The sequence below is a fragment of the Lepus europaeus genome, chromosome 7, assembly GCF_033115175.1.
Source record: "Lepus europaeus isolate LE1 chromosome 7, mLepTim1.pri, whole genome shotgun sequence".
Classification (NCBI taxonomy): domain Eukaryota; kingdom Metazoa; phylum Chordata; class Mammalia; order Lagomorpha; family Leporidae; genus Lepus; species Lepus europaeus.
The window spans coordinates 1,853,320-1,878,724 of NC_084833.1; the positions used below are offsets into that span (position 1 = coordinate 1,853,320).

A 25,405-nucleotide genomic window follows, 5' to 3' on the forward strand; every position below is an offset into this window, starting at 1 on the left:
CGCCCTCCGCCCCGGGCCTGTCACTCGCGGCCGCGCCGGCTCCGCGGCCCCCGCCCCGCCGGACGCCGGACGCCGGACGCCGGACGCTGGACGCCGGGCCGAGCCGAGCCGAGCCGGAGCAGCCCGGCCGCGCCCGCGGAGCGCGGGGTTGGGATGCGCGCCGCGAGCGCGCGTGCCCGCCCGCAGTGCGCGCGCCCCGGTTCGAGCGAGCGCTCCCCGCGGCGGCGGCGACGGCGACGGCGACGCGGCCCGCGCGCTCCCCTGGCCCCTGCCCCGGCTGCGCGGGCCCCCGCCGGGCCCATGGGCGGCGCGGCCGAGCGGGCGCCCTGAACGCGGCACGGGTCCCCGGTGCGCCCCGAGGAGGGCGGGAGCGAGGTGAGCGGGGCTCCGGCCAGGACGAAGGCGGGGGGGGGGGGGACGGCTGGGGGTGCGAGAGGCGGCGTCCGGGCGGGGCCGATCGACGCGGGGCGGGAGAGCCCGGGGACCCCGCGCCTGGAGGGCGCCGGGGAGCGGGCGGCGGGCGCAGAGCGGCTCGGGCCGCGGCGCTCAGCCCTACCCGGCCCGGCTCGCGAGGCTGCCGCGGACCTGGAAGCCCTGCCCCCGCCGAGCGCAGCGCGCCGCGGACCCCGACCCGGTGGTCGCTGGCCGCCTGCTGCCGGCGACTCCTCCTGACGGTGTGTGTGTGTGCGTCGGGGGGGAGGAGGGGAATACATCGGAGACCCAGAGGGCCACTGGCGGTCCATCGTGGACCTGTCGCGCGCACCAGGGCACCCGCGTTGGGGTCGGAATTGGAGACAGTCGCCCGAATCCTGAGCCGGACGGGGGAAGGCGGAGTCCTGGCCTTGGGCTGGGGAGGACCCAGGAGAGGGGCTGCAGATCCCGTCCCCCTCGGGCCGGGCCGCCCGCACCCCGGCGCGCGCTCTGCTGGCCTCTGCGGAATAAAAGACCCGAGTCTGCGCGGTGCCGGGGGAGGGGCTGGCACGTCCAGGCTGCCCACGGCCCCTCCCGGGCATCTCCTGCCTAGGGAGGGGAGGGCGCAGCCCAGGTTGGGTACCCCAAAGTCTGGCGTGCTGGGGTGGGGACAACAGCAGGCCCCGCACGCACCCCCACCTTCCCACTGACTGCTGCAATGGTATCGCGGCTGCGGCGGGGGGCGTTGGGGACCGTGGTGCCGCAGTGGCGGGGTTGCGAGCCCTGTGGGGGTGGAGGAGGGGCGGCTTGGGTGGGGGTGGGGTGCCGCAGGGTCTGAGAGGGAGTCCCGTCTCTGTGGCCTCGGTGGGGACCCAGAGCACCCTTAGAGCTGGCTCCACGGCAGCCGGCAGCCAAGTATGAGGCCGCCAGGCCCTGCACAGGGAGGGCAGAGTCCTAGGCACTCTCTCCCCAGCTGATAACAGTACCCCCACCCCTGCCTGATCATGTGATCAGAGCTAGGCTTTTTTTCTGAAGTCTGGCTGGAGCACCTCCCTCCTGCTGCTCCCTAGTCCCCAGGGAGCTCTCCGGGACCAGGGCTTCCCATCAGGGATGCCTCCTCAAGGTGCCTGCACTGGTTCTGTGGCCAAGGGGCTCTCCCAGCCCCATCCTCCGCCCAGGTGCAGGTGCCTCCGGGAGCCGTCAGCTCCTGCTGGGGGAGCTGTGGTCAGCAGAAACCCTCAGCTCTGTGGGACTGGGACAGGCCAGGTGGGAGGGGAGCAAACAGGTATGGTCAAGTTCCCAGCCTCCGCTTCCACCGGCCCTGTGCAGAGCCCTGTCACCCCAGGCCCGGCCTGTGCCCCGCTCCGGGGCTCCCAGGGGCCTTCCGCTCCACCACCACCCCACCATGGCCATCTCCCAAATCCATGGCCTCCCCAAGCCCAGGCTGGCACTGGTGGGCATTGCCATGGGCCCAGTCAAGGTTTAGAGAGACCTCGGTGGGGGGCAGGGGCATGCTCACCCCTGGGAACCGCAGGGGCAGGTGCACTGGGGTGAGTGGATGGGGCGGAGCCGGGGGCATCCCTGAGTGACAGCGTCGGCAGACACCTTAGCGTCCGGGTCCCTCCACTGCTGGCTGCCTTCCCAGGCTCTGCCTGGGTACGAGCCACAGCTGGTGACCCGCTGAGCCTGCCAGACCCAGCCCTGTCTCCCCGTGGGCCTGTCGTCCTGACAGTGGCCATGTGAGGGTAGTGAGCTCCCTGTCACTAGGCTGAGCAGCGGGGAGCTGGGGATGGCCCCAGCACTCAGATTGTTGCTGGTCACTCACTGCCCAGGGACGTGAGTGTCCCCCATGGAGGGAGGCCTTGCGTGTGGGAACCCGGTGTGTGGGCTGCCCTGGAGCTGCCCCCCCCGGGCATAGGTGTCCCCGGATTCTCAGAAGATTCTGAGGATGTGTGTGCAGCGGCACGTGTGTGCCTGGATTCCCCACACGCGTGTCTAATTGCACGGGAGGCCCTGTGGGCCGTGGGCAAGGAGTGAGCACCAGCCTCACGTGCCGCACAAAGGGGTGTGTTCTGCACAGGAGCCTCCGTCCGTGCTGTGTCCCTGGCCTCCGGGACAGGGGCCGGGAAGGCCTCCTGCTGGGTTTGGACGTGGAAGCCGCTTTGGTGAGGATCTCAGGTTGGGCCTGGGGTCCCAGGAATGAGGCCCCACAGAGCTAGCGTCGGAGCTGGACTCCTGTCTTTGAAAGTGGAGACCCGGGCCGAACGGAAGCCCACCTGACCTGTTCTGCACCGGCTGACCTGCCCGGGCTGTGCCAAGGGTCTCCGCTCCCCCACCCCCACCTGCTGGGGCCCTCATCTGTAGCATCTGCAGGAGGCCAGGGGTGAAGGGTCTGCCCCCCCCCACACCCTGCAGGAGGAGCCTCAGCCCAGCCCCTCGATGTTCAGAGAAGGCCTCTGAAGGAGTAGATGCAAGTGGGCTGTGGGGTCAGCCTCGTGGGCGTACCTGGGACCAGCACCGGGTAGGGGAGGGCTGGGGGGTCACCACGGGGTCCCTGGCCTGCCGGCAGAGGCAGCGGGTGAGGACGGAGGAGGACGACCTGCCCACTGCAGAGGATCCTGCTGGCGGCTGCAGCCGCGGGAGCAGCGGTTGCCTGGTGCCTCTGCTGTTGCCATGGCGACGACGGAGGTGCTAACTTGCTAATGAGTCCCCTCGGCTGCAAATAACAATACTAGGGTGGTTAATAGGGCCACGTTCCAGCGCAAGGATTCCTGGGGAGGCAGGGCCAGCCAGGTACCAGGCCCCCTGCAGCCCCTGCCCCCAGCCTGCCTTGTCGCTAGGTCTCAGGTGCCCCCCTCCTCTGGCCTCGACGCCCATCGGTAGAGTTGCCCCCACTGTCGGGCAGTGTGGATGCCAGGACCCTGTGCTGGGGGTCCTGCTGGCTTCTGTTGGAGCTGAGGGACAGCCTACCCACTTAACAGATGAGCACATTGAGGCTTTGGCTCCCTGGCGTCCCCTCCCCTCTGTGGCTATCTCAGGTGCTGGCTCTCTGAGCTGGGCTGCTGTCCAGGGCAGCGACTCTGCCCGGGTGTCAGGAGCTGCTGGGGCAGGGGTGGGGGTGTGGAGGTCACCATGGGGGCAAGTGGCTGTGGCCTGTCACCACTTGCAGGAGTCACCTCACTGGGCAGGGACCCCCTCAGTGGACCAGGACCCCCTTGGCAGGTGCAGCCTGGAGGGCAAGTGTCTGGGAACCGACCCTAATCCTTGCCCACTGGCCAGAAGTGCCACGTTCCTCAGTAGCTTTGCCCTGTCTCACTGGCCCCCGGGGCAACAGGAGGCACCCCAGGCTGCAGGGGAGGTGGCTGGGACTGGACACGGAGCCCCGAGCAGGCGAGCAGAGGGGCCGGGACTCACTGCGCGGAGGGGCTGGGAGCTGCCCCAGCAGTGGGCAGGGCATGGGGGACTGTCCATGCCGACCTGGGGGCTGACCCAGGCATCATGGCTGCCGTGGGTGACATGTGGACATTGTGTTTCTCCTACTGCTGCCTTGAGCCTCAGTTTCCCCGTAGTTAATTCAAACTGTGTCTCCTTGGGGGCTGTGAGGCTCGGGTGGGCCTAGAGCAAGGCCAGTCCTGCCAAGTGGTGGGGAGCTTGGGCCCTGCAGGTGCGGGGGCGCAGGGGCTGCCAGGGGCCCCAGATACCAAGCTTCCTCCTACTTCCTCCATGCACCCCTTAGCCTGAGGGTGTCTGAAGCCATCTGAAGGCCCCAGCACCCCAAGCATCCCAGGTACACTGACCTTGGTCCTAAGGCTGCCCTCTGCGAGGCAGGAGCGGCCCCCCATCACCGTGCCCAGCCCTCCCACCCTCCTCCAGGAGCCCATCAGTCCAGTCCCCACTGTGACCAGGATTATCGGCTTAGAGAGCAGCCGCTGTGCACATTAGGCTGGTGGTGGGGAGCAGGGGAGATGCCGAGGCGGGGAGAGGCAGGTCGGAGTGCGAGAAGCAAGTTCTCTGCTTTGCCAGGGGCCCTGGGAAGCCTCGGAACCAGAGAAGGCAGAGGCTGCATCCAGGCGTGGGATGAGCCGTCCTGGAACTGTCAGTCAGTGAGCCCCAGGGCCCCGCGGAAGCTCCCCCTGGCCAGACCCGGCCCGAGACCACCAGCCTGGCCCCGCCGTGTCCTGCTGAGAGGCCTGCATGAGGGCTGGGCAGGTCTCCCACGGACCCTCCCAACGCGATGAGGCCTGGGTTCACACTTGGGGAGGGAGGGTCCCTGCACTGGTGCATCCCGGGAGCCCCCGGAGCTTCTGACCGCCCTCCTCTCCCCACAGGTCTGCTGCCATGCGCTAGGGCGCTCGGGACGCGAGGCCACACCCTCCTCACTCCGGGGGTCAGCCTGCCCACTGCCCCACCATGGCCGGGGACCGGCTCCCGAGGAAGGTGATGGACGCCAGGAAGCTGGCCAGCCTGCTGCGGGGCGGGCCCGGGGGGCCCCTGGTCATCGACAGCCGCTCCTTCGTGGAATACAACAGTTGCCACGTGCTCAGCTCCGTGAACATCTGCTGCTCCAAGCTGGTGAAGCGGCGGCTGCAGCAGGGCAAGGTGACGATCGCCGAGCTCATCCAGCCGGCCGTGCGCAGCCAGGTACCCGGCCGTGGCCGCACCGGAGTCCACAGCTGAACGGGGGCCTGGGAGCAGGCAGCAACGCCGGGCTCTGAGATGTCCCTGGGGGACCTTGCCCCCACTCCCCACGTGCTCCTTAGCACTGCAAGGTGTCTCCTCCAGGGAGGCCCTCCTGCCGCATCTCCCCAGCCCCCCCTTTCCTGAGCCTGCTGACCCCACCTGGGTTTGCCTCCAAAGTTTGCCTCCCCGAGTTTGCCTCCAAACATGCAAGGCAGGGTGGTGCCCCCAAGGCCCAAACAGGGCTCAGAAAGGAGCGCTGTAGAGTCGAGGGAGGTGGGACCACGCAGGGGTGCAGCTGGACGCAGCTGCTCTGACCTGTGAGGACGGGGTGGGGGCTGGCAAGGGGACTGCAGTCTTCAGGGAGCACTGTCCCAGCTCGTTCCTCCCCAGGACCGCCCAGCTAAGGGAGGCAGGGGGCCTGGGCCCGGAACCAGTGCAGGTGCCCCCCCCCCCCAGGCCTCCGGCAGGGCGTGGGGCACGTGCAGCAGCCCGGGACCTGGTCCCAGGTGGGACAGTGCATTTGGCTGTGTCCCCGCTCCAAGCCACAGCAGGCTCCCTGCCGCTCCAGTGGGGGGATCGGTGATGAATCACCCCCAGCGAGGACTCCCGGCCAGAGTGGGAGCCTATTGGCTGCTGGTGACATCATCCAACCCCGGGCTGGCGGCTCAGCTGGCTTAAGGGCTGAGTGTGCTGGGGTGGGGAGGGGGGTGGCCGCTGCTCTCTGAGCAAAAGCCGCTTAACATCTGGCCCCAAGGCCCCTCCCTCAGAGTGGGGGAGGGAGGAGGAACCCCAGCCTCCAGCTGCTGCCTCCGGAGTGGGGGTGGGGGACACTCCTGCTGCAGCCCTCAGGGTCTGCACGGGGCTGAGGAGGGAAGGTGAGCTCCAGTGAGACCCCCACCCAAAGGACCCGCCCAACTCCTCTGCCTGTGCCCAGGCCCCGGCCATGTGCGCCTGTCACTCTTGGTGCCCCGCAGGTGCACTCCCCAACCATCACCTGCGTCTGCTTGAGGCCGGCCTGGCCACAGGGGACACACGTGTCCCCCCTCCCCTGTGTGGCTGGAGAGGGCACGAGCCCCCTCTGGGCCTCCCCGACCCCATGGCTGTCTGTGTGGGCCTAGACATTTATACCTATCCAGGTGTGAGCACACCTGTGCCCCCAGCAGGTAGAGAGTGTGTGGGCGTGGGCAGGGCACCTGCCATCCCCCCCCCAGGCAGCAGCCCCTCCCTCTAAGCCCTAGTCCTTCCTTTGGGCAGCAGGGGGTGGGTGGCAGCAGGGGGCTGGGCTGTCAGACAGGTGCAGGCAGCCCTGACCGCTGCCCTCACGGCCTCCAGGTAGAGGCCGCGGAGCCGCAGGACGTGGTGGTCTATGACCAGAGCACGCGGGACGCCAGTGTGCTGGCCGCCGACAGCTTCCTCTCCATCCTGCTCAGCAAGCTGGACGGCTGCTTCGACAGCGTGGCCATCCTCACAGGTGAGCTCCGGGGTGAGCTCCCCTCGCAGCGTGGCAGGGCCCGAGGACATCTGCAGAGACCATGTCTGTAGGGGCCCACGCAGGAGAGCAGGGGGGTCCCCCGAGAACAACTCGCTTGTGCAGGGGCGAGCGACCAGGAGACACCCCCTCTGGGAACCCCTGTGAGCTGGGACCGGTCCCACCCTGCTGCCCAGGGGCCAGCACAGGGCTCCAGGGTCTACACATGGCCTGGCCAGCCAGCCCCCCCCCCCCCCCACGTCCATGGAATCCCCTCCTGGAGGTGGCCCAGGTCCCAGGGACACACCCCTTCCCCAGCATGGGTCTGGGGTCTTTGTTGACGCTCATGCCCTGGCCTCTGTGTACCAACCACAGGGCTGTGGCAGGTGGAGTGGGGCATGTGGAGGGCTGCACACGGTGTCTCCACCCCCATACACACACACCAACAGAGGCACTGGGCTCCTGACAGGTGCAGGCACAGCTGGGCCAGCCCTCTGCCTCCGGGGGCCAACAGGAGTGGGACCTTCCGCCTGGCCTGTGAGGGAGGCTGCCCAGGGGCCCGAGCGTTGTCTGGGAGCCGTGGGCGGTGGGCGGGGGTGGGGGACACAGGCTGCCCCTTCTCCGTGACTGTAGTGTGAGTCAAGGGCCCTACCCCTCTGGGCCAGCATGTCTGCAGGGTGTCCACAGGGTGGCCGTCACCGCGCACACGTGTACCCGTGTCTGTGTGCACACACGTGTATTCACCTCTGGTGTTTGCACCTTGCACCCATCTCAGAAGGGTTTGCATGAACTCTTGGACCCAGAGGCCACAGAACTGCAAACCCTCTGACCCACCCTCATCCCCTAGGTCCCCTGGGGGCAGGGGGGGACCCAGATGTCCTCCTGGGGGCGGGGGGTGCTGCTGTGACTCCCTCCCCCGCTCTGCAGCTCATACCCCTGGTGGGGATGGGAGAGGGGCCAGTAGCCATGGGCCAGGTGCGCCCTGCAGCTCCGCAGGACACCCCCCGGGGCCTCAGGGAGAGTAGGCCCTGCACCCAGGTGGGTGGGCACCCTGCAAAGGCTGGAGCAGGCTTGGGGTGGTGGCTGTGGGCAGGGGAGCTGGTGGGGGTTCCACCTGAGGCAAGGAGCTCCTGGGGGTACCTGTGGGCAGGAGCGCCTCCCCAGGCCCCAAGGAAGGCCATGGCCTAGTTATGGCCACTCATTCCACCCCGCGCCCCTCCCTTGTCACCTAAGCCCCTCCAGGACTGGCGCCCAGAGCTCCCTGGGTCTGGGGGACAGGGGTTCCCCTGGGATTCCCCATGCCTCTCACTTGGAGGGAGAGGGGGAGGGGAAGGGCAGGTGGGCGAGTCCACAGCTGCTGTCCCTCCAGGGGCCTGACCTCCGGCAGGCATAGGAGGGGGTGGCAGCGTCTGGGGCCCCGTGGCACCCTGCTCAGCATCTGGGGACCGGGGACCTGGGGCAGCCCTGCTGCCTACAGTCACGCTGTGCACCCGGCAGCTTCTCAAGGAAGGGACTGCTTCTCCCCCAAAGTCACGCCTTCCTATGCGGCACACGGGCACTCCGGCAGTGCTGGGCTAGGGATGACGGCCGAGCGCCTCAGCAAACCTCCAGGTCCCCGGCACAGCCTCCTCCGTGGGACCTGGGACCCTGCCTCTTCCCAAGGGGAAGCGAATGCCTCAACTTAGAAGCAGCAGCCCACCTGCTGGGGTAGGGCGTGGGGCTGGTGTCCCCGAAATGTGAACAGCCCCAGAAGTCACCGAGCAGGTCTCGGCTCACCCTGTCACGAGCTGACGGCTACTGCCTGGTTTCTGGGGTGAGTCAGTGGTCACCCCAGCCAGGACAGGTGTGTCCAGGGCCACTCATACAGGACGAGGAAGCCGAGGCCAGAGGCGTGCTGTTCGTGGGCACAGAGTCGGAGGCACCGGGGACGGGCTGCGGAGGGCTCCTCCACCAGCCTGTAGCCCAAGACTCGGCGGCAGGGCGCGTGCCAGCTGGGTGCAGAACCGGTGCCCACTGCTGCCCTGGGCGCGCCTGCTGCCCCAGGTGCCTCTGCGCCTCTGTCTTCTGCTGGGTGGAGCGGAGCCGCGGCCTGACCACAAATGCCCCTGCCGGCTGTGCCAATCCCGCGGGGTGATGTCATGCCCCGGGGGGAGGAGGTCCCCCACAAGCACTTGCCTCGCAGTCCTGGCACCCAGGCCAGGGCCTGGGGCTGTCGTCCAGCTGCAGGCAGGGAAGGATTGCATCAGCTCGGGGTAGGCCCGGCCTGGCCACAGGCCTGAGCGCCAGAGCTCGGAGAGGCTCCCGCCTCCGCCCGAGACCCCCACGGCCTCTGGGTCCAGCACGTGCCGGGCTGGCCACCTCCAGCCCACATTTTTATGGGCATCACAGCAGCGTCGTCCGCGGGGCCAGCCCCTAATTAGCATGGGGAGGAATGTGGGTGCAGACTGTAAATGCTACAGCAGGTGCCGCCCGCCCGGAGAGCGCCATCCTGCAGCCCCGAGACCAGGTGCTCAGGCCGGGCACGGGCTGGGGGTCCCCCTGGGCGTGGCTGAGCCCTGCGTGGATGGGGACCTTGTGCTGTGTGGCCTCACGCGTCTCCCTCTCCCTCCTCCTGCAGGGGGCTTTGCCACCTTCTCCTCCTGCTTCCCCGGCCTCTGTGAGGGCAAGCCCGCTGCCCTGCTGCCCATGAGCCTCTCGCAGCCCTGCCTGCCTGTGCCCAGCGTGGGCCTCACCCGCATCTTGCCTCACCTCTACCTGGGCTCCCAGAAGGATGTCCTCAACAAGGTGTGTGCACAGGGCAGGGGGAGGGGGGCGGCCTCCCTCTGGGGAGGGCCTGGGGCCAGATAAGCTCGGGTTGAGGGCAGAGGCGGCCCAAGGCTCCCCTCCCCTCCCCACCCCGCACAGGAACACACAGGGCTGGAGGAGGGGCCTAGCAGGGCGGGCATGCCAAACTTCTGATGTCACCGGGCCCCTGGCCAGCTCTGAAAGACTCCCGTGTTTTAAAAAGCAATGACGACCGATGGACGGGACTGGACGGGAAGTGGGGGGCGGGAGCCAAAGCCACCACCCAGGCAGCCATGAAATGCCTGGGCAGGGATCAGAGAGGCGGTGGGGGGGGCACTCCCCATGCCCTCAGACCAGGAGGCTCTCCGGGCACGTTCTGAGCCCCAGGAGCCAGGCTACAGAGCACCCCAAGATTCTACAGCCCTTCCCTGCCGTGGGAGAAGGCCACCCCAGGGCTCCCCCCTCCCCGCCCCCCTCTGACCCGTCCTGCCCTGGCCAGGACCTGATGACCCAAAACGGCATAAGCTACGTGCTGAACGCCAGCAACTCCTGCCCCAAGCCCGACTTCATCTGCGAGAGCCGCTTCATGCGCATCCCCATCAACGACAACTACTGCGAGAGGCTGCTGCCCTGGCTGGACAAGTCCATCGAGTTCATCGGTGAGGTCTGCGGCCAGCGGGAGGGGGCTGGGCCGCCGGCGCGGGGGGGGGGGGGCGGGGGCTCCGGGGGGCGGGGCGGAGGGTGCCCGCCTGAGAGCTCAGCCCTCACCCACCGGCCACCGCCCCCCGCCCCCAGATAAGGCCAAGCTGTCCAGCTGCCAAGTCATTGTCCACTGTCTGGCTGGCATCTCCCGCTCGGCCACCATCGCCATCGCCTACATCATGAAGACTATGAGCATGTCCTCCGACGACGCCTACAGGTGGGTGCCCGCCCCTGCCCTCCCCCACACACCTGGCGCTCCCCGAGGGGCGGAGCTGCAGGCCTGAGCCCAGCCCCCCGTCGCCGCCGCAGGTTCGTCAAGGACCGGCGCCCGTCCATCTCGCCCAACTTCAACTTCCTGGGCCAGCTGCTGGAGTATGAGCGGAGCCTGAAGCTGCTGGCCGCCCTGCAGGGGGACGCGGCGTCCTGCCCCGGGACGCCCGAGCCGCTCCCGGGCCCGGCGCCTCTGCCGCGGCTGCCTCCACCTACCTCAGAGGGCGCTGCCACGGGGAGCGCCGCGGCCGGCGCGGCCAGGGAGGGCGGCCCGAGCGCCGGCGCGGAGCCCCCCGCGCCGCCCGCGCCCGCCGCCGCGCCGGCCACCAGCGCGCTGCAGCAGGGCCTGCGCGGCCTGCACCTCTCCTCCGACCGCCTCCAGGACACCAACCGCCTCAAGCGCTCCTTCTCGCTGGACATCAAGTCGGCCTACGCCCCGAGCCGGCGGCCCGACGGCCCCGGGCCCCCCGACCCGGGCGAGGCCCCGAAACTCTGCAAGCTGGACAGCCCGTCCGGGGGCGCGCGCGGCCTGCCCTCTCCGGGCGCCGACAGCCCCGACGCCGCCGCGCCCGAGGCGCGCCCGCGGCCCCGCCGGCGGCCCCGCGCCCCCGCCGGCTCCCCCGCGCGCTCCCCGGCGCACGGCCTGGGCCTGAACTTCGGCGACGCGGCCCGGCAGACTCCGCGGCACGGCCTCTCGGCCCTGTCGGCGCCCGGGCTGCCCGGCCCCGGCCAGCCCGCCGGCCCCGGGGCCTGGGCACCGCCGCTGGACTCCCCGGGCACGCCGTCGCCCGATGCGCCCTGGTGCTTCAGCCCCGAGGGCGCGCAGGGCGCGGGCGGCGCGCTGCGGGCGCCCTTCGGCCGGGCGGGCGCGCGGGCCGAGGCCCGGGACGCGCGGACCGGCTGGCCGGACGAGCCCACGGCGCCCGACGCGCCGTTCACGCGGCGCAGCTGCCAGATGGACTTCGAGGACGGCCGGGCCGAGGGCCGCGCGCGCGGCGAGGAGCTGGCGGCGCTGGGCAGGCAAGGCAGCTTCTCGGGCAGCGTGGAGGTCATCCGCGTGTCCTGACACCGCCGCGGCCGCGGTGCGTGTGTGTCGTGCAGAGCACGGAGGACGGTAGATGGTTTTACTGCGATTTTTACCGAGAAGTGAATATTTCGATTTTTATTTATTTAAGCTGTCGACTCTGCCCGTGACTTGGCCACGGCGCTGGCGGGCCTCGGAGCTCTATTTTTACTGTCCGGTATTTAAACGGAAACTCACGTTTCTAAGCAATACGAGGCCACCTGCAGTGGCAAGCTGGGGCGCCAGGCCTGGGGCCCCCTCCCCGGGAGGGGAGACACTGCTGAGCTTTGCGAAGGAGCTGCCCAGCTTTCGTGCACTTTTTACATAAGAAAAAGGGGGAAAAAAGGAAAAAAAAAAGTCTTTGCCACAAACTGAGCCGCAGACCCACCCTCCTCTCTCCTCCCCTCCCCCTTCCTTCTCCGGCTCTGCACCCAAGAGGTAGGCTGGGGTGGTATGCCAGGAGCTGGTGTATCTGTGGCGGTGGTGCCAGCCCTCTGCCAGCTCAAGGTGCCAAGTCTTGGCACAGAGGGCAACCATGTGCGCAGCTCCCCAGGGCTGACCCCAGTAGCTGCTGAGGACCACTGGACCCAGGGTGAGGGGCTGCAAATGGGGGCCTGGCGATGCTGGCTCCCCAGCGTCCGATGGGGGTGGGAACGTGCCTGGGCCTGAGCCAGCTGCCCTGGGTGACCCGGAGAGAGGCCGCTCCTTTGCCAGATTCCACAGGGAGCCGCCTGCTTTTGGGGGAAGCACCCCCCAGAGGAGCTTGGCCCTGGGTGGGGGTGTTGGGCGGGAGGCTCAGGACCCCACTGGTGGGGGGGGGAGGGGTCTGCGCCCAGGTGTGAGGCCAGGGTGGCTTTAGGGGCTCCCGCCAGCCGGCCCCAGACTGGGGCCCCAGGCTGTGCACCTGCAGGTCCAGGAGGCCTCCCGGAGCAGGTGCTGCCTTGCACCTGCCAGACCCTTCCGCTCCGAGCAGGCCGGGCCCTGAGCTCCAGGCGGAGGGAGACTGGGCTCTGCCCTGCCCCCAAGGGGACCTCAGGGGAGGGGCCCCCTGCCCTGGGGTGGCTGCTCTCCTGGCAGCTTCAAGGTGATGTGCCAGCCCCCACCTCCAGGTGGCGTTGGGCCCAGGTGGGCCAACCTGGGGTGAGGGTGGGGGGAGAAGCCCCAGCTGCCCCCACACACCCTCTGGGCCACTGGACCCCAAGGCTCTGGGGACAGGAGGAGCTGCGCCCAGCCCTCAGGGGCCTTGAAGCTGGCAAGGGAGGAGGGAGTGGCCGCCTTGGGAAGGGCCAGGGGCTGGGCGGGAGGTCGGCCCAGCAGGCGGGAGGCCCCTCTGCCGCCCGGCTGTGTCTTCTTTCTCTGTTGTTCTTTTGACCCCAGCCTCGTGTCCCTGTCCACACGGAGTGCTGTTCCTGCCCCACCGTCCCCACAGCCCCGACCCCCCCCCCCAGGAGATAAGCTATCATTGTTGTATTTGCAATCTCTTAGAGGTTTGAGTATTTATTACTATGGGTTAATTATTATGATTATTGCGTCTGTGGCCCCGCCTCCTGTACGTCTGTCCCTGTTGGGTTTCCCAGGTCACCCTGGGTGTGGAGGATGCACTGGCTCTCGCCTCCTCGCCCCCCCCCACCCCCTCCCCATGCTGTCCGGGAGACAGCTGTCTGGGGCCACTGGTTGGGCCCTGAAACCCTGGAGGGGGGTCCCACAGCCCTACCTCCCCCCTCCCTCCCCTTCCTCCAGGGCGTGGCGCCGTCCTGCTGTGGGGGGCCTGGTGACCTCTGCTCTCACTACTGCAGGCCCAGACCCAAAGTGAGCAACGGAGGCGGGGGACGGCTCGGGTGCTGCCTCCTCCCCTTTGCCGGGGAGACAGGGCCCCCCACAACAGTCACTTCCTGGCCAGCACTTGGGGTCTGGAGGGGCCACTGCCCAGTTCTCCCCCAGCCTGCAGCCCACTGCCCGTCCCCTGCCCCGCTGCCGGGCACAGAGACTGCCCCAGAATGGACCAGGCCCCTCATGTTATTTGCTGGAAAGTCCAGTGGAGGAGAGGTGGCCGGTCCCCCCACCCACGGCTCCCAGTCGCTGTGGACTGGGCTGCCAGCCCCCTCCCCCATGAGCCCCCCCCCCCCACGCACCGCACTCCCACTCCTCTTTTGTATTTGGAGATAATGTGTTGTAATAAATCCCGCGACCCAGGTTTTCCGGGGGTCTCCTCTGCCTCTTTTCTTCAGGCTGGGGTGGGGTGTGTCGAGGTGGGGGCAGAAGCTCCGAGGGGCTTCTGGGGGGTGCCCACCTGTGGGGCTCACCAGAGCTGGGGTGGGGGAGGGGCGCCACTCTGCCAACGCAAGCTGCCGACGGTGTGAATAAGTCAAAACCTGTGTAAATAAAACCATTTTGCATTCACCCCCACCATCCAGGCCGGCTGGCCCCGCCCTCCACCCCACCAGGTGGGACAGCGCCTGTGGAGTGGGCTCCCGCCGTGGGGGGAGCCCGAGGCCTGCAGCGACGGAAGCAGCGGTGGCCGGGGTGGTGGCTGGTGCTGGACGTCCATGCGGCTCCCAGAACACAGATTCTTCTGTGCGGCTTTCCCGGGTCCCTGGTGATGCGCACACACTGGCGCTCACCGTGCGCCGGGCGGGGTGGACCTTAGGCGCTTTCAGGAGCGGAGGGCGTCCTCACTGCCGCCCCCCGGCCTGGCCTGCCTGGCCCGGGGGCCCTTCCTGACTTCAAGAATCGCCAGCGGCCCCTGCGCCTTCCCGGGAGGCAGAGGGAGCGAGAGGAGAGCAGGGGAGGACAAAGCCAGCGGTGCTGCGGGCTGGAGCCCCACATCCCGGCCGCCTGGAGGAGGCAGAGAGCTGGAAGCATCCTCGGACTCCAGCAGGGCTATTTTTAGCTCAAGAACATCTATTTATAACTCTGGCAGCCCCTAGGAGTCAATAAAACCCAGGACTGGATAAAAGCTGCTGGTGGCTTCCAGACCGTCGAGCCCCCCCCCCCCCCCCGCAGTGCAAGCGAACTTGACCGCAGGAGCTGGGGGCAGGGCCCCTGCTGAGCACGGGGCAGGGGCCACTGTTAGCACCTCAGCTGGGCGCCAAGGTCAGCTTGACTTGAAGCAAGAGTAAGACGCTGGCCGGGTGGACCGCTCCTGGCTACTGCACGGAGCCCTGCTTCCACAGACCAAGAGCGCTAGGCTGGGGCTGCTGGGGATCCAGGTTGTTGAAGCCTTGTGCTTACCTCCCTTCTCCCTGGGGGCTGCAGGCGGGCTCCTGGTCCTTGCATGCAGAAGGCACCCAGCGAATGGCCAGTGAACATACAGAAGCTGTCCGGAACCCGACACCACACCAGAGCTCAGTTCAACCTTCTGGGGCCCAGGGGCAAAGCTGGGGCTGTACTTGGTCCCCTGATCTCCCAGGCACCACTGCTTCCTCCCCTCCCCTCCCCAGGCAGTCCCTGGTCCCACAGGCCACTCAGCCCCACCAGCCGCTGTGCTTCCAGGGGGCAGGTTCACCAGGTCCAGAACCCCAGGGGCTCAGTGACCCTTGCTCAGGGCAGCTCCCAGGAGGGGCGTTGTCCTGATGTCCAATGGGCCAGGCTGGGTTGGCAGAGGCTGGCGCAGGTGTGTGGTGGTGGACGCGGGGGCTGTTGCCAAGGCCACAGATGGGAGGGAGGAGAGAGGCAGGGCCGCTCACGGCTGGGGGCCGGCAGCTGAGGGGCAGGTGGGGGGGAACAGGTGCATTCTCCCTGACTCGAATGGCAGGGGGTGGGGCTGGAGGAAATGGAGCCTCAGAGGGGTCTGGACTCAGCAGTCTCACGGGAGGGTGCACAGGCCAGGCAGGGCCGCAGCTATTCCCAGCAGCCTTTGCAGTGGGCAACCTGGGTGGGCGGCAGCAGGCAGGAGCACTCGAGGAACCGCCATTCAGGAAGCCCACCCTTTGGGCAGGGGCTCAACGAGGAAGGCAGAGCACACCCTGGCCCCTGCGCTGGGGTCTCCTCACACAGTGTCACTCACGGAGGCCCTGTGCGCTGGAAACAGAGCCGGTCTGGCCAGGCAGAGACAGCGGCTTCCCCCAGGCCACGAAGCAGGTGACTCCAGGACAGCCCACTGCCAAAGCCCAGGCAGCTGTCCGGTACCTGGCTTCAGAACCGCCCAGTGCACCTGCTGGGGCGTGGGTGGCCTGGGGCGGGGAGGGGAGGGGCCTGGAGGCTGGGAGAATGAGGGGTAGGAGGCGAGGAGGAACTCTCTGACCCAGGAAGGGGCCTCCACTATGGCCAGGGGCAGCCGCTGGCGACTCAGTGGAAGTCCTCCCGCGTCTTTGCAAACTCCAAGCTTGTAATGAGCAGCAAAGGCAGCCGGGGCAGGGGAATGTCGGGAGCAAAGGGGGAAGATGCCACTCCCCCCCCCCAACATATGTAAGGAGCATGCAGGGTCGCAGCACCCACCCCCACCCCGTACACTGGGGCTGCAGCAGGGACCTAGCAGGGAAGCCCCCCACACACACACACATACACATACACACCCCCACCCCGTACACTGGGGCTGCAGCCTGGGACCTAGCAGGGAAGCCCCCCCACACACACACACATACACATACACACCCCACCCCGTACACTGGGGCTGCAGCCTGGGACCTAGGCAGGGAAGCCCCCCCACACACACACATACACACCCACACCCCGCACCCCGTACACTGGGGCTGCAGCCTGGGACCTAGCAGGGAAGCCCCCCCCCCACACACACACATACACACACCCACCCCCACCCCGTACACTGGAGCCGCAGCCTGGGACCTAGCAGGTAGCCCCCCACACACACACACATACACACCCCACCCCCACCCCGTACACTGGAGCCGCAGCCTGGGACCTAGCAGGTAGCCCCCCCACACACACACACACATACACACACCCACCCCCACCCCGTACACTGGGGCTGCAGCCTGGGACCTAGCAGGGAAGCCCCCCCACACACACACACATACACACCCACACCCACCCCATACACTGGGGCTGCAGCCTGGGAACTAGCAGGGAAGCCCCCCCACACACACACACATACACACCCACCCCCACCCCATACACTGGGGCTGCAGCCTGGGACCTCGCAGGGAAGCCCCCCCACACACACATACACACCCACCCCCACCCCATACACTGGGGCTGCAGCCTGGGACCTCGCAGGGAAGCCCCCCCCCCACACACACATACACACCCTGCACCCCGTACACTGGGGCTGCAGCCTGGGACCTCGCAGGAAGCACCCCCACACACACATACACACATACACACCCCGCACCCCGTACACTGGGGCTGCAGCCTGGGACCTAGCAGGGAAGCACCCCCACACACACATACACACCCCGCAGTGTGTGTGCCCTAGGGTCACAGCACCCACCCCCCACCCCGTACACTGGAGCTGCAGCCTGGGACCTCGCAGGGAAGCCCCCACACACACATACACACCCACCCCCCACCCCGTACACTGGGGCTGCAGCCTGGGACCTCGCAGGGAAGCCCCCACACACACACACATACACACCCACCCCCACCCCATACACTGGGGCTGCAGCCTGGGACCTCGCAGGGAAGCCCCCCCCCACACACACACACATACACACACCCACCCCCACCCCGTACACTGGAGCTGCAGCCTGGGACCTAGCAGGGAAGCACCCCCACACACACATACACACCCCGCAGTGTGTGTGCCCTAGGGTCACAGCACCCACCCCCCACCCCGTACACTGGAGCTGCAGCCTGGGACCTCGCAGGGAAGCACCCCCACACACACATACACATACACACACCCACCCCCACCCCGTACACTGGGGCTGCAGCCTGGGACCTCGCAGGGAAGCACCCCCACACACACATACACACCCACCCCCCACCCCATACACTGGGGCTGCAGCCTGGGACCTCGCAGGGAAGCACCCACACACACACAGGGTCACAGCACCCACCCCCCACCCCGTACACTGGAGCCGCAGCCTGGGACCTAGCAGGGAAGCACCCCCACACACACATACACACCCCGCAGTGTGTGTGCCCTAGGGTCACAGCACCCACCCCCCACCCCGTACACTGGAGCTGCAGCCTGGGACCTCGCAGGGAAGCACCCCCACACACACACATACACACCCCGCACCCCGTACACTGGGGCTGCAGCCTGGGACCTCGCAGGGAAGCCCCCCACACACACACACATACACACCCCGCACCCCGTACACTGGGGCTGCAGCCTGGGACCTCGCAGGGAAGCCCCCCACACACACACATACACACCCACCCCCACCCCATACACTGGGGCTGCAGCCTGGGACCTAGCAGGGAAGCCCCCCCCCACACACACACATACACATACACACCCCCACCCCGTACACTGGAGCTGCAGCCTGGGACCTAGCAGGGAAGCCCCCCCACACACACATACACACCCTGCACCCCGTACACTGGAGCTGCAGCCTGGGACCTCGCAGGGAAGCCCCCCCCCACACACACATACACACCCACACCCCGCACCCTGTACACTGGGGCTGCAGCCTGGGACCTAGCAGGTAGCCCACTGCCCTGACAGTGATGCAATAGGACAGACTATAAATAGGCAAGGAGAGCCCGAAATAGAAGTGGGGGGGAGGGGGGGGGGCAGGAGTCCTGGAGCCTGGTGGGGGCCAGATTGCCTGAGCTCCTGGCAGAACCAAGCCAGCCCCCACTCTGAGGCCCCCACCCCAGTGCCAGGCCGGGACTCAGATGTGGGGGTCAGGAGGGCTGGGACCCTCCTCCCCTTGCTTGTCTCCTCTCTGGCCCCTCCCAGGTGGAGCCCCTCACTCAGCAGATGCCCAGCAACAATCCTCCCGCATGTGCCCACAGGGAGGTGTGGTCAGTGGGCACTGGGGCTTGACTCCAAGCCTGGCGGGACCGGGCTCCAGGTGTGGCCTTTACCTGGGTCCTCTTGGGGAGCTGTCCCCCAGGTCAGAGGCAGGAACCCCAACCTGCCCAGGCCAGGAACCCCAGGGCCCTCAGCAGGCCACACAGTGACTTCCGCTCCCTCCCCCCAGGTTTCCTTGATCCCCTGGGGTTTTCTCCACGCAGACCCCACCCCTTTCTGATCTCTGGTGGGGGTCACTTCTGCTGGGCTTGGGGCAGGGCCAGGAAGAACCCAGCCGCCGCCCGGAGCAGTGACTCAGCCCAACAGGGAAACTCCGGGAGGGGCAGGATTTAGGGCAGTAGGGCGGGATGGGGGAGGGGACATTGGCTGGCGGCCCCGGCCCCCCGCAGGGGGAGGACCACCGGCGCCCTAGCACCTGGAGAGTGGGCAAGGGCCGCCTGGGACGCGGGGCAGTGAGGTCCACCCGGTGCAGCGTGCCCCAAGGGCCCGGCTGGCTGGCGCGGAGGACCCGGGGTCTGCCACCCGCCTCCCCACGGGAAGCGCCCCTGCCCGGGAGCCCCTATCCCGTCCACCCTGCGAGCACAGCCGGGCGCCCTGGGCCGGGGGACTGGGCGGGGTGGGTGCGCGGCTCAATTCCTGCCTCTTCGACTTCCGCCTCCTCGGCCCCGGCCCCCCACGCGCCCTCGCAGACCCCCGGGTCCCGAGGCTCAGAGAGCGGAGGGCCGGAGCTCGTGGGCGGGGCGTCTCCGGTTCTGGCCCCAGGTGGGCGAACACCTGCCCCGCGGGGTCGGGGGCGGGGCAAGGCGCGGCTTCCTGGGGCGGCCGGAACCCCCCCTTCAGAGATGGCCTAAGGGGCCCGGGGCCTGCGGGTCTGCTCCCGGGATCGGGGCTTCCACCCCGGCTCGCCGGCCGCCCCTACTCCGCACTTCGGGGCCGGGAGAGAGGCGAGCGGCTCAGCCGCGCCACCTGCTGCCCGTCCCTGCGAAGGCTGCAGCGCACCCAGCCGGCCCCTTTCTTTCCACCTGTCCACTGCTGGGTCTCTGGCCCTTCCGCGCTCACCCCACCTCCTCCTGAGGGGGCCCCCCCCTGGGCGCGTTTTCGGCCGCAGTGTGCCTGCACCCTGCACCTGCTGGGGCCGCCCCATCCTTGCTCCAGCCGGGTCTGCAGCTGGATTTCTGGAGATGCCCCCCAGGGCGCATCTGACTTCAACTGGTACCTCACCCCGCCCCCAGCCCCCACGCCCCCCCACGGCCCGCTCCTTCACCCCTCCCGGCTCAGGTAGGCAGTAAACCCGGCCGGGCCTTTTGTTTCTTTAGAAAGGTGTGGGGTGGGGGGCTCCTGTCTGCCGGTTCCCTCCCCAAATGCCCTCAACAGCCAGGGCTGGGGGGCCCAAGCCAGCCTCGGGGAACTCATCCCAGGTCTCCCCAAGTACTTGATCATCACCCGCTGTCTCCCAGGAAGCTGGAGTAGGAGGCGGAGCTGGGACCCAAACCCAGGCTCTCCGCTGGGGGCTGGGGGCTGAGGGCGTCGTAGCCCCAGTGCAGACGCCTGGCCCTGAGTGTTCATGGTGACTGGGGCCCTACCCACCCCCAGCTCGCCTGGAGGACTTTCACCAGCCGGTGCAGACCTCACTGCCTCTCCGCCGGCCTCCCTCAGGATCCTCTCCCCGGTGCGGAGGGGACACCAGCCACTTGTGGCACTGGTTACTGTGGCGCCGACCGTATTTCCAGGGGAAGCCCCACTCTGGGTCAGGAGCCTAGCATAGGAATTCGGGGGCTCAGTGCAACCCCCCAGTGTCAGAGGAGGGAGGTTCCTGGCTCACACCACACTCCGGGGCCCCCAGCCCTAGGAACCTAGACTTGCTGCCCGCTGGTGCTGGACACCTGCTCAAGACAGACCCTTCTCCCCCTTCTCCCCACAGCCCCCAGGAGCCCCGGGCAGTGGGAACCAGGCGATTCCTGTAACAGGTGGGAGGCTGTGAGGAAGACTGCCCGGAGGAGGTGGCGTTTGAGAGAAGACTCAGGAGGAAAGGTGTGCACAGTGCCATGTGAGAGAGCTTGCTGGCTCGGGCCACATGTGGCTGGCCATGTCCTGAGTGGAGCCCACAGCTCGGGAGAGTGGGGGCCCAGTCCTGAGGGTGAAGGGAGCACCCTACAGGTCCAAGCCTCAGGAAGGGACCCTTTGCTCCAAGGTGGAGCCTGCAGGGGACTGTGTTGGGCTGGGTCCTCGAGGCAACCTGAGGTGGACCTGCCCTGGCTCCTGAGCTCCTAGTCTGTCCAGGTCCCATGAGGCTTTGCAGGTGTCTCAGGTCCTCCCCTGCGGTCTGCAGGTGGCTGGCCTCTCCCAAGGCTGCTCTGAGCAGTCCTGGGGGAGACAGGTGGAACCAAGGGGCAGGGCGGGCGCTCAGCATCCCCTTCTGGGCCTCGAGTGCAAGGGCAGCCTGCCTCCCCGGCCGCCTCCCTCCCTCCCCGGCCACTCCAGCCTCCCCTGTCCTGGGAGCGAAGGACAGGGGGCCCTTCCCATCACTCTCTTCCCATCTCTTCTCAGTGATGCCCCCCCCCCCCGGAACTGCTCGAGGGTGCCCTCTGCAGGCCTGCTGGTGCAGCCTCCCCACACCCAGCTCTTGCCTCCCGTCTGGAATGGGGGTCCTAAGAGCCCCGCGGGGGCTGAGAGGCACTCGGGCCGCCACCACGGCCCTGAACTCAGCCTCCTTGGATCAACACACTTGTGGTTGCGTCAGAACTCGCCTTTCAGGGACAGGCGAGCAGGTAAGACACAGCAGAGCCCCCAGGCCGCCAGCTCCCAGCTCATGCACCCTGGGAGGCAGCAGGTGACAGCTCAAGTGCCTGGGTCCCTGCTACCCCCACGGGAGACCCAGCTGGAGTTCCCGGCTCCCAGCTTCGTCCCGGCTGCTGCAGGCATTTGGAGAGTGAACCAGCAGATAGGAGCTGCGTCTGTGTGTGTCTCTCTCTCTGCTTCTCAAATAAAAAAAAAATTTTTAAACAAAACAAAACCACCTTCCATTGGATGCCCAGCCCTGTGGTCCTGTCCGTAGTTCACACTGTGGAACCCGCAGCCGGAGCCAGCAGCCAGCAGCTGGGCCCAGCTGGGAACGTAGGTCTGTGTGCGAAACAGGCAGATCTGGTGGCACTGGGCTAGGGCTCCCTGCAGTGACAAGGGGCAGGAGACCACCTTGAGGTGGCCGCCCTGTGACATCGGGACATGCCAGCCTCACGCTGGGCCTGTGCACCTGCCCCCCCCCCCCGACATCTGTAGGCATTTCCCTCCTGGGAGTTGTTTCCTGCCTCCTGGGCAGAGCCAGTGCAAGAAGACCAGGGGTAGACATTTTTCAAAAATGGACACGAGAACTCGAGTATTGAAATCCAGGCTGGGAACTGGGGACTGGGAACTGTGGGGACGGCCTCTTGACCGGTGCGCCGGCCGTCACCTGGGAGCCCAGCGTTGGGTTTGCTTCACAGATCGGTAGCTGAAATTCTTTGGGATCCAGGGAGGCCCCAGCTGAACCTATGGGAAGGTGTCTCTGCGCTGCCCCCAAGGAATGCCCTATGCGCCCAAAGGTGGCCGACCCCTGGAACCTGTGCGCCCCAAGGTGGCCGACCCCTGGAACCTGGGAACATGACCTGATTTGGCAGCAGAGCCTCTGTGGTGGAACCAAGCGGGGGTGGGGTCGAGCCAGACCCAGGTGGACCCCTGTCTGGCCACCGGTGTCCTCATAGAAGACACTGTGGACAGGGCGCTGAGACACGCCAGGGGCTGTCGGGGAGGGGCACGGTCCTCCAGGGCCCTGTGAGAACTCAGCTGCGCTACGTGAGACCTCAGCAGCCCTACCCAGACCTCAGCCACCGAGTGACAGCCGACATCTCGGGCGTGGGAGCAGGAGAGACTGGGGAGCAGGACACAGGGGGTCGTGCACATAGCAGGTGCCAGCTCTCTCCTGGTGCCCATAGTTCCTCCCCAGAACAGCAGCCCGCTGGGCAAAGAGCTGTGGTGGGGTGATCCAGGCCATAACCGCGATTAGCATCCCGTGTCCCCGCCCCCAGCCAGGGTTACTCCAGGAGCGCCAGGCCCCCTGCTGAGAGCTAAGCCCAAGCATCACTCAGGGTTTCCTGCCTTCTGCAGGGGGGCGCCTGGTGGACTGGAAGGACCACTCCCCAGCCTGCTCTGGTGGGTGACCGCCCAGCCCTGTGCTCAAGGCCCCGAGGAAGAGAGCCCTCGGGGGCACACTGGGGTGGGGGATCAGGGACTTGGGAGCAGGTAGGTAGTTCTGGAATCCACGCACGGTCCCCGTCTGCTGGCCGAGTGACCTCGGGGAAGTGGCACTGTCCCGGAGCTGGCCAGGGGCGGCGTGAGAGCCCTGGTAGACAGTTATCTTTTTAATTATAAATAAATAAATAGCCATTTTTTTCCTGGGGGTGGATTGGAGGGAACTGGGCACTGACCACCCGGCACCCCACCTCAGCCCCGCCTCCTGGGAGACAGAGCCAGCACTGCCCCTTGGGGGCAGCAGGGACCCAGAGGCCACAGCTTGGTGCTTGTGGCTGCTGCCCTTGGCCTCACTTGGGACCGTCCCAAGCACACAGTGAGAGGGGGCCATTGTCCCCGGCTCCCGAGTGTGGGAGAGTGCGTGTCACGAGGCCGCCCCCACCAAGGCCTGCGGCAGCAGGCACCAGGGCGGGGAGGGGACACTGTGGCTGGCTGACCAGGGAAAGGCAGAGAAGGAGGCCTCCCTGGTGGGAGCCAGCGCACCACCAAAGTCAAGACCCCAAAGTGTGGCCTTAACTGGGAACCGACCCTTAGCCCCGGGACGCTGGGCTGAGGCAGGAGCCCGGCCAAGGGGCCGTAGCCGCCATGCAGGGGCCACCCGCCGAGCGGCTGAAGGCAGGAGGCATTTGCCGTTCGAACTTTGGGAGTCACAAAGGCTGAGCAGGTGTCATTAACCTGTGGGGTCACCAGCACATCCTTAGCCTGTGTCTTCCCTTCCCACGAGGACGGGGGTCCTGCTGGGCCCGGAGCCCACCCCCTCATCCTGCAGGACCTCCACGCACCGCCCTGAGGGGCGCCAGACCAACTCCGCCCTCTCCTTGGCTGCGTTCTTTACCAGGAAAATGGCTTTCTAACGTAGTTTGCTTAAAGATCTATTTGGAAGGGAGAGTGACAGGGAGAGATCTTTCATCTGCCGGTTTGTTCCCCAAAGGCCTGCGACAGCTGGGCCTGCCTGGGCCAGGAGCCAGGAGCTCCAACCGGGTCTCCCACACAGGAGCAGGGGCCCAAGCACTTGGGCCGTCTTCTGCTGTCTTCCAGGTGCATTAGCAGGGAGCTGGATTGGAAGCAGAGCGCCCGGGGCTCACTCTCTGATGAGGATGTTAATTTTTTCCCATTGACTGTCTACAGCTACCCATCTGTAGGGCTGCCCAGCAGACTTCTTAATGATTTATTTACTTAAGAGGCAGAGCTACAGAGAGAGGGAGAGACAGAGCGAGGTCTTCCATCCGCTGATTCACTCCCCCAAAAGGCTGCAACAGCCGGGGCTGGGCCAGGCTAAAGCCAGGATCCCGGAGCTTCTTCCAGGTCTCCCACACGGGTGCAGGGGCCCAAGCACTTGGGCCGTCTTCCACTGCCTTCCCAGGCTGTCAGCAAGGAGCTGGGTGGGAAGTGGAGCAGCCGGGACTCGAACCAGCACAGAGCGGACTTCCGTGTGTTGTGAGCTGCTCTTTCCTGCACACTTTTTAAGTTCCTGTGGCGTAGCCGGTACTTGATACTTGTTTGTCAAGGCATGGAGGAACAGAGAGGAGGAAAGGCTGGGGCCGGCGCTGTGGCGTAGCCGGTAAAGCCGCTGCCCGCAGTGCCGGCGTCCCACGTGGGCACCGGTTCTCCAGGTCAGGGGCAGGATGGAGACGGCAAGCTCCGGCAGAAGGAGGAGTCGGAGCCCCGGCCAGCCTCGTCAGGAACAAATCGTGCTTCTTCGAGACGCGGGCCCCAGGTCTGGTCAGCCACAAGCCCACAGATGCAGGGGACATGGAGCCACGGGTGAGGGGTGGCCAGCGGGCACTCTCACTGAGGGACCAGGGCTAGCCCCAGCCCGGGGCTGCTCCTCCAGCCCGGCACCTCCTCCAGGGTTTCCTGGGGCAGGTTAGCTCGGAGGTGGTGTGAAAGGGAAACGGAGTCGTCCACGTCACTCCACCGGTGACCGAGGGACCACCAGGGGGACTTGGGATGGGGCAGGAGGGATTCGGACCGAAGCTGGGGTCGCCCGAAGCCCCACCTGGACAGTTGGGTCTAGGGGCCGGGCAGCGGGCACTGCCGGGCAGGTGGCACCACGGGGAGGAACACGTGCAGCCCGCTGATGGCTGGCAGGAAGGAGGCGTGCACGGAATGGGGACGGCCACGGGGGCAGTGGCGTTTGACGGGAGTGAGTCCTCCCTGCCTGCCTTGGGCTCTCCCGTTTTTTCCAGCGTGGCTGTGGTCGGCGCCTGCAAGGTGCGGCGAGGGCCGCCAGGGAGCAGGAACAGCCCCCCGCCCCGGGCCCGACCCCCGGCGCACAGAGCCAGGCGGGTGGCGGACAGCGCTGGGGGCCCTCGCAGGCGCTCAGGGGCCCAGCAGGTGCCAGCTCTTGAGGCATCGGCCCGCCCCGGCCTCTCTGCGGACGGCAGCCGCGTTCCGGGACGCCCGGGAGCGCAGCAGCGGTGGCTCTGATGTGCGGGGCGCCCTCGGCTCGGGAGCCCAGCCCGCAATCCCTGAGCGCCCGCCGCGGGTCGGGCCCAGGGGTCCAGGGGCGGCGGCCGGGCAGGCGTCTCGGGGGGGCCGTGAGGGTCACTCCAGGCTCGGGCACCAGGCGGGGCGTGAGGCGACGCGGGGCAGCCAGGAGTGCGGGGCGCAGGTTCAGTCCCGGGCCCCGCGTGGACACCCCGGGCCGGGGACAGCGGGGACCGGACGCAGCCCGAACCCCGGCGCCCAGGCCCGAACCGCGCGCAGCCGCTCCGGGCGGGGCGTGGCCGCGTGGCCGCCGGGACTACGAGTCCCAGCAGGCTTTGCGCCACTTCCGGCGGCGCGTGGGAGCGGGCGGGCGGCGCGTGTTTACTTCCGGCCGCCGCCGGGGCTGAGGCCGAGCGAGTCGGGCGGCGGC

The 25,405-nt window shown here is 67.7% G+C and overlaps 1 protein-coding gene across 1 annotated transcript; it reads left to right on the forward strand.

Moving 5' to 3' along the window:
* Positions 1-291: 291 nt before the first annotated feature.
* Positions 292-13,577, forward strand: DUSP8 (dual specificity phosphatase 8). The gene is made up of 7 exons (XM_062195653.1): positions 292-375; positions 4,740-5,052; positions 6,424-6,562; positions 9,177-9,343; positions 9,843-10,002; positions 10,139-10,262; positions 10,355-13,577. Exons 2-7 carry the CDS (start codon positions 4,822-4,824, stop codon positions 11,379-11,381), a joined length of 1,848 nt encoding a protein of 615 aa, XP_062051637.1. The 5' UTR covers positions 292-375; positions 4,740-4,821; the 3' UTR covers positions 11,382-13,577.
* The last annotated feature ends 11,828 nt before the right edge of the window (positions 13,578-25,405 follow it).

What these genes read in the sequence shown, in the direction of transcription:
- DUSP8 (XM_062195653.1), top strand. Translation starts at nt 4,822, where the DNA reads ATGGCCGGGGACCGGCTCCCGAGGAAGGTGATGGACGCCAGGAAGCTG. An exon ending in AGCCGGCCGTGCGCAGCCAG is followed by an intron (nt 5,053 to 6,423) that starts GTACCCGGCCGT and finishes CACGGCCTCCAG; the next exon opens with GTAGAGGCCGCGGAGCCGCA. An exon ending in CAAGTCCATCGAGTTCATCG is followed by an intron (nt 10,003 to 10,138) that starts GTGAGGTCTGCG and finishes CCCCGCCCCCAG; the next exon opens with ATAAGGCCAAGCTGTCCAGC.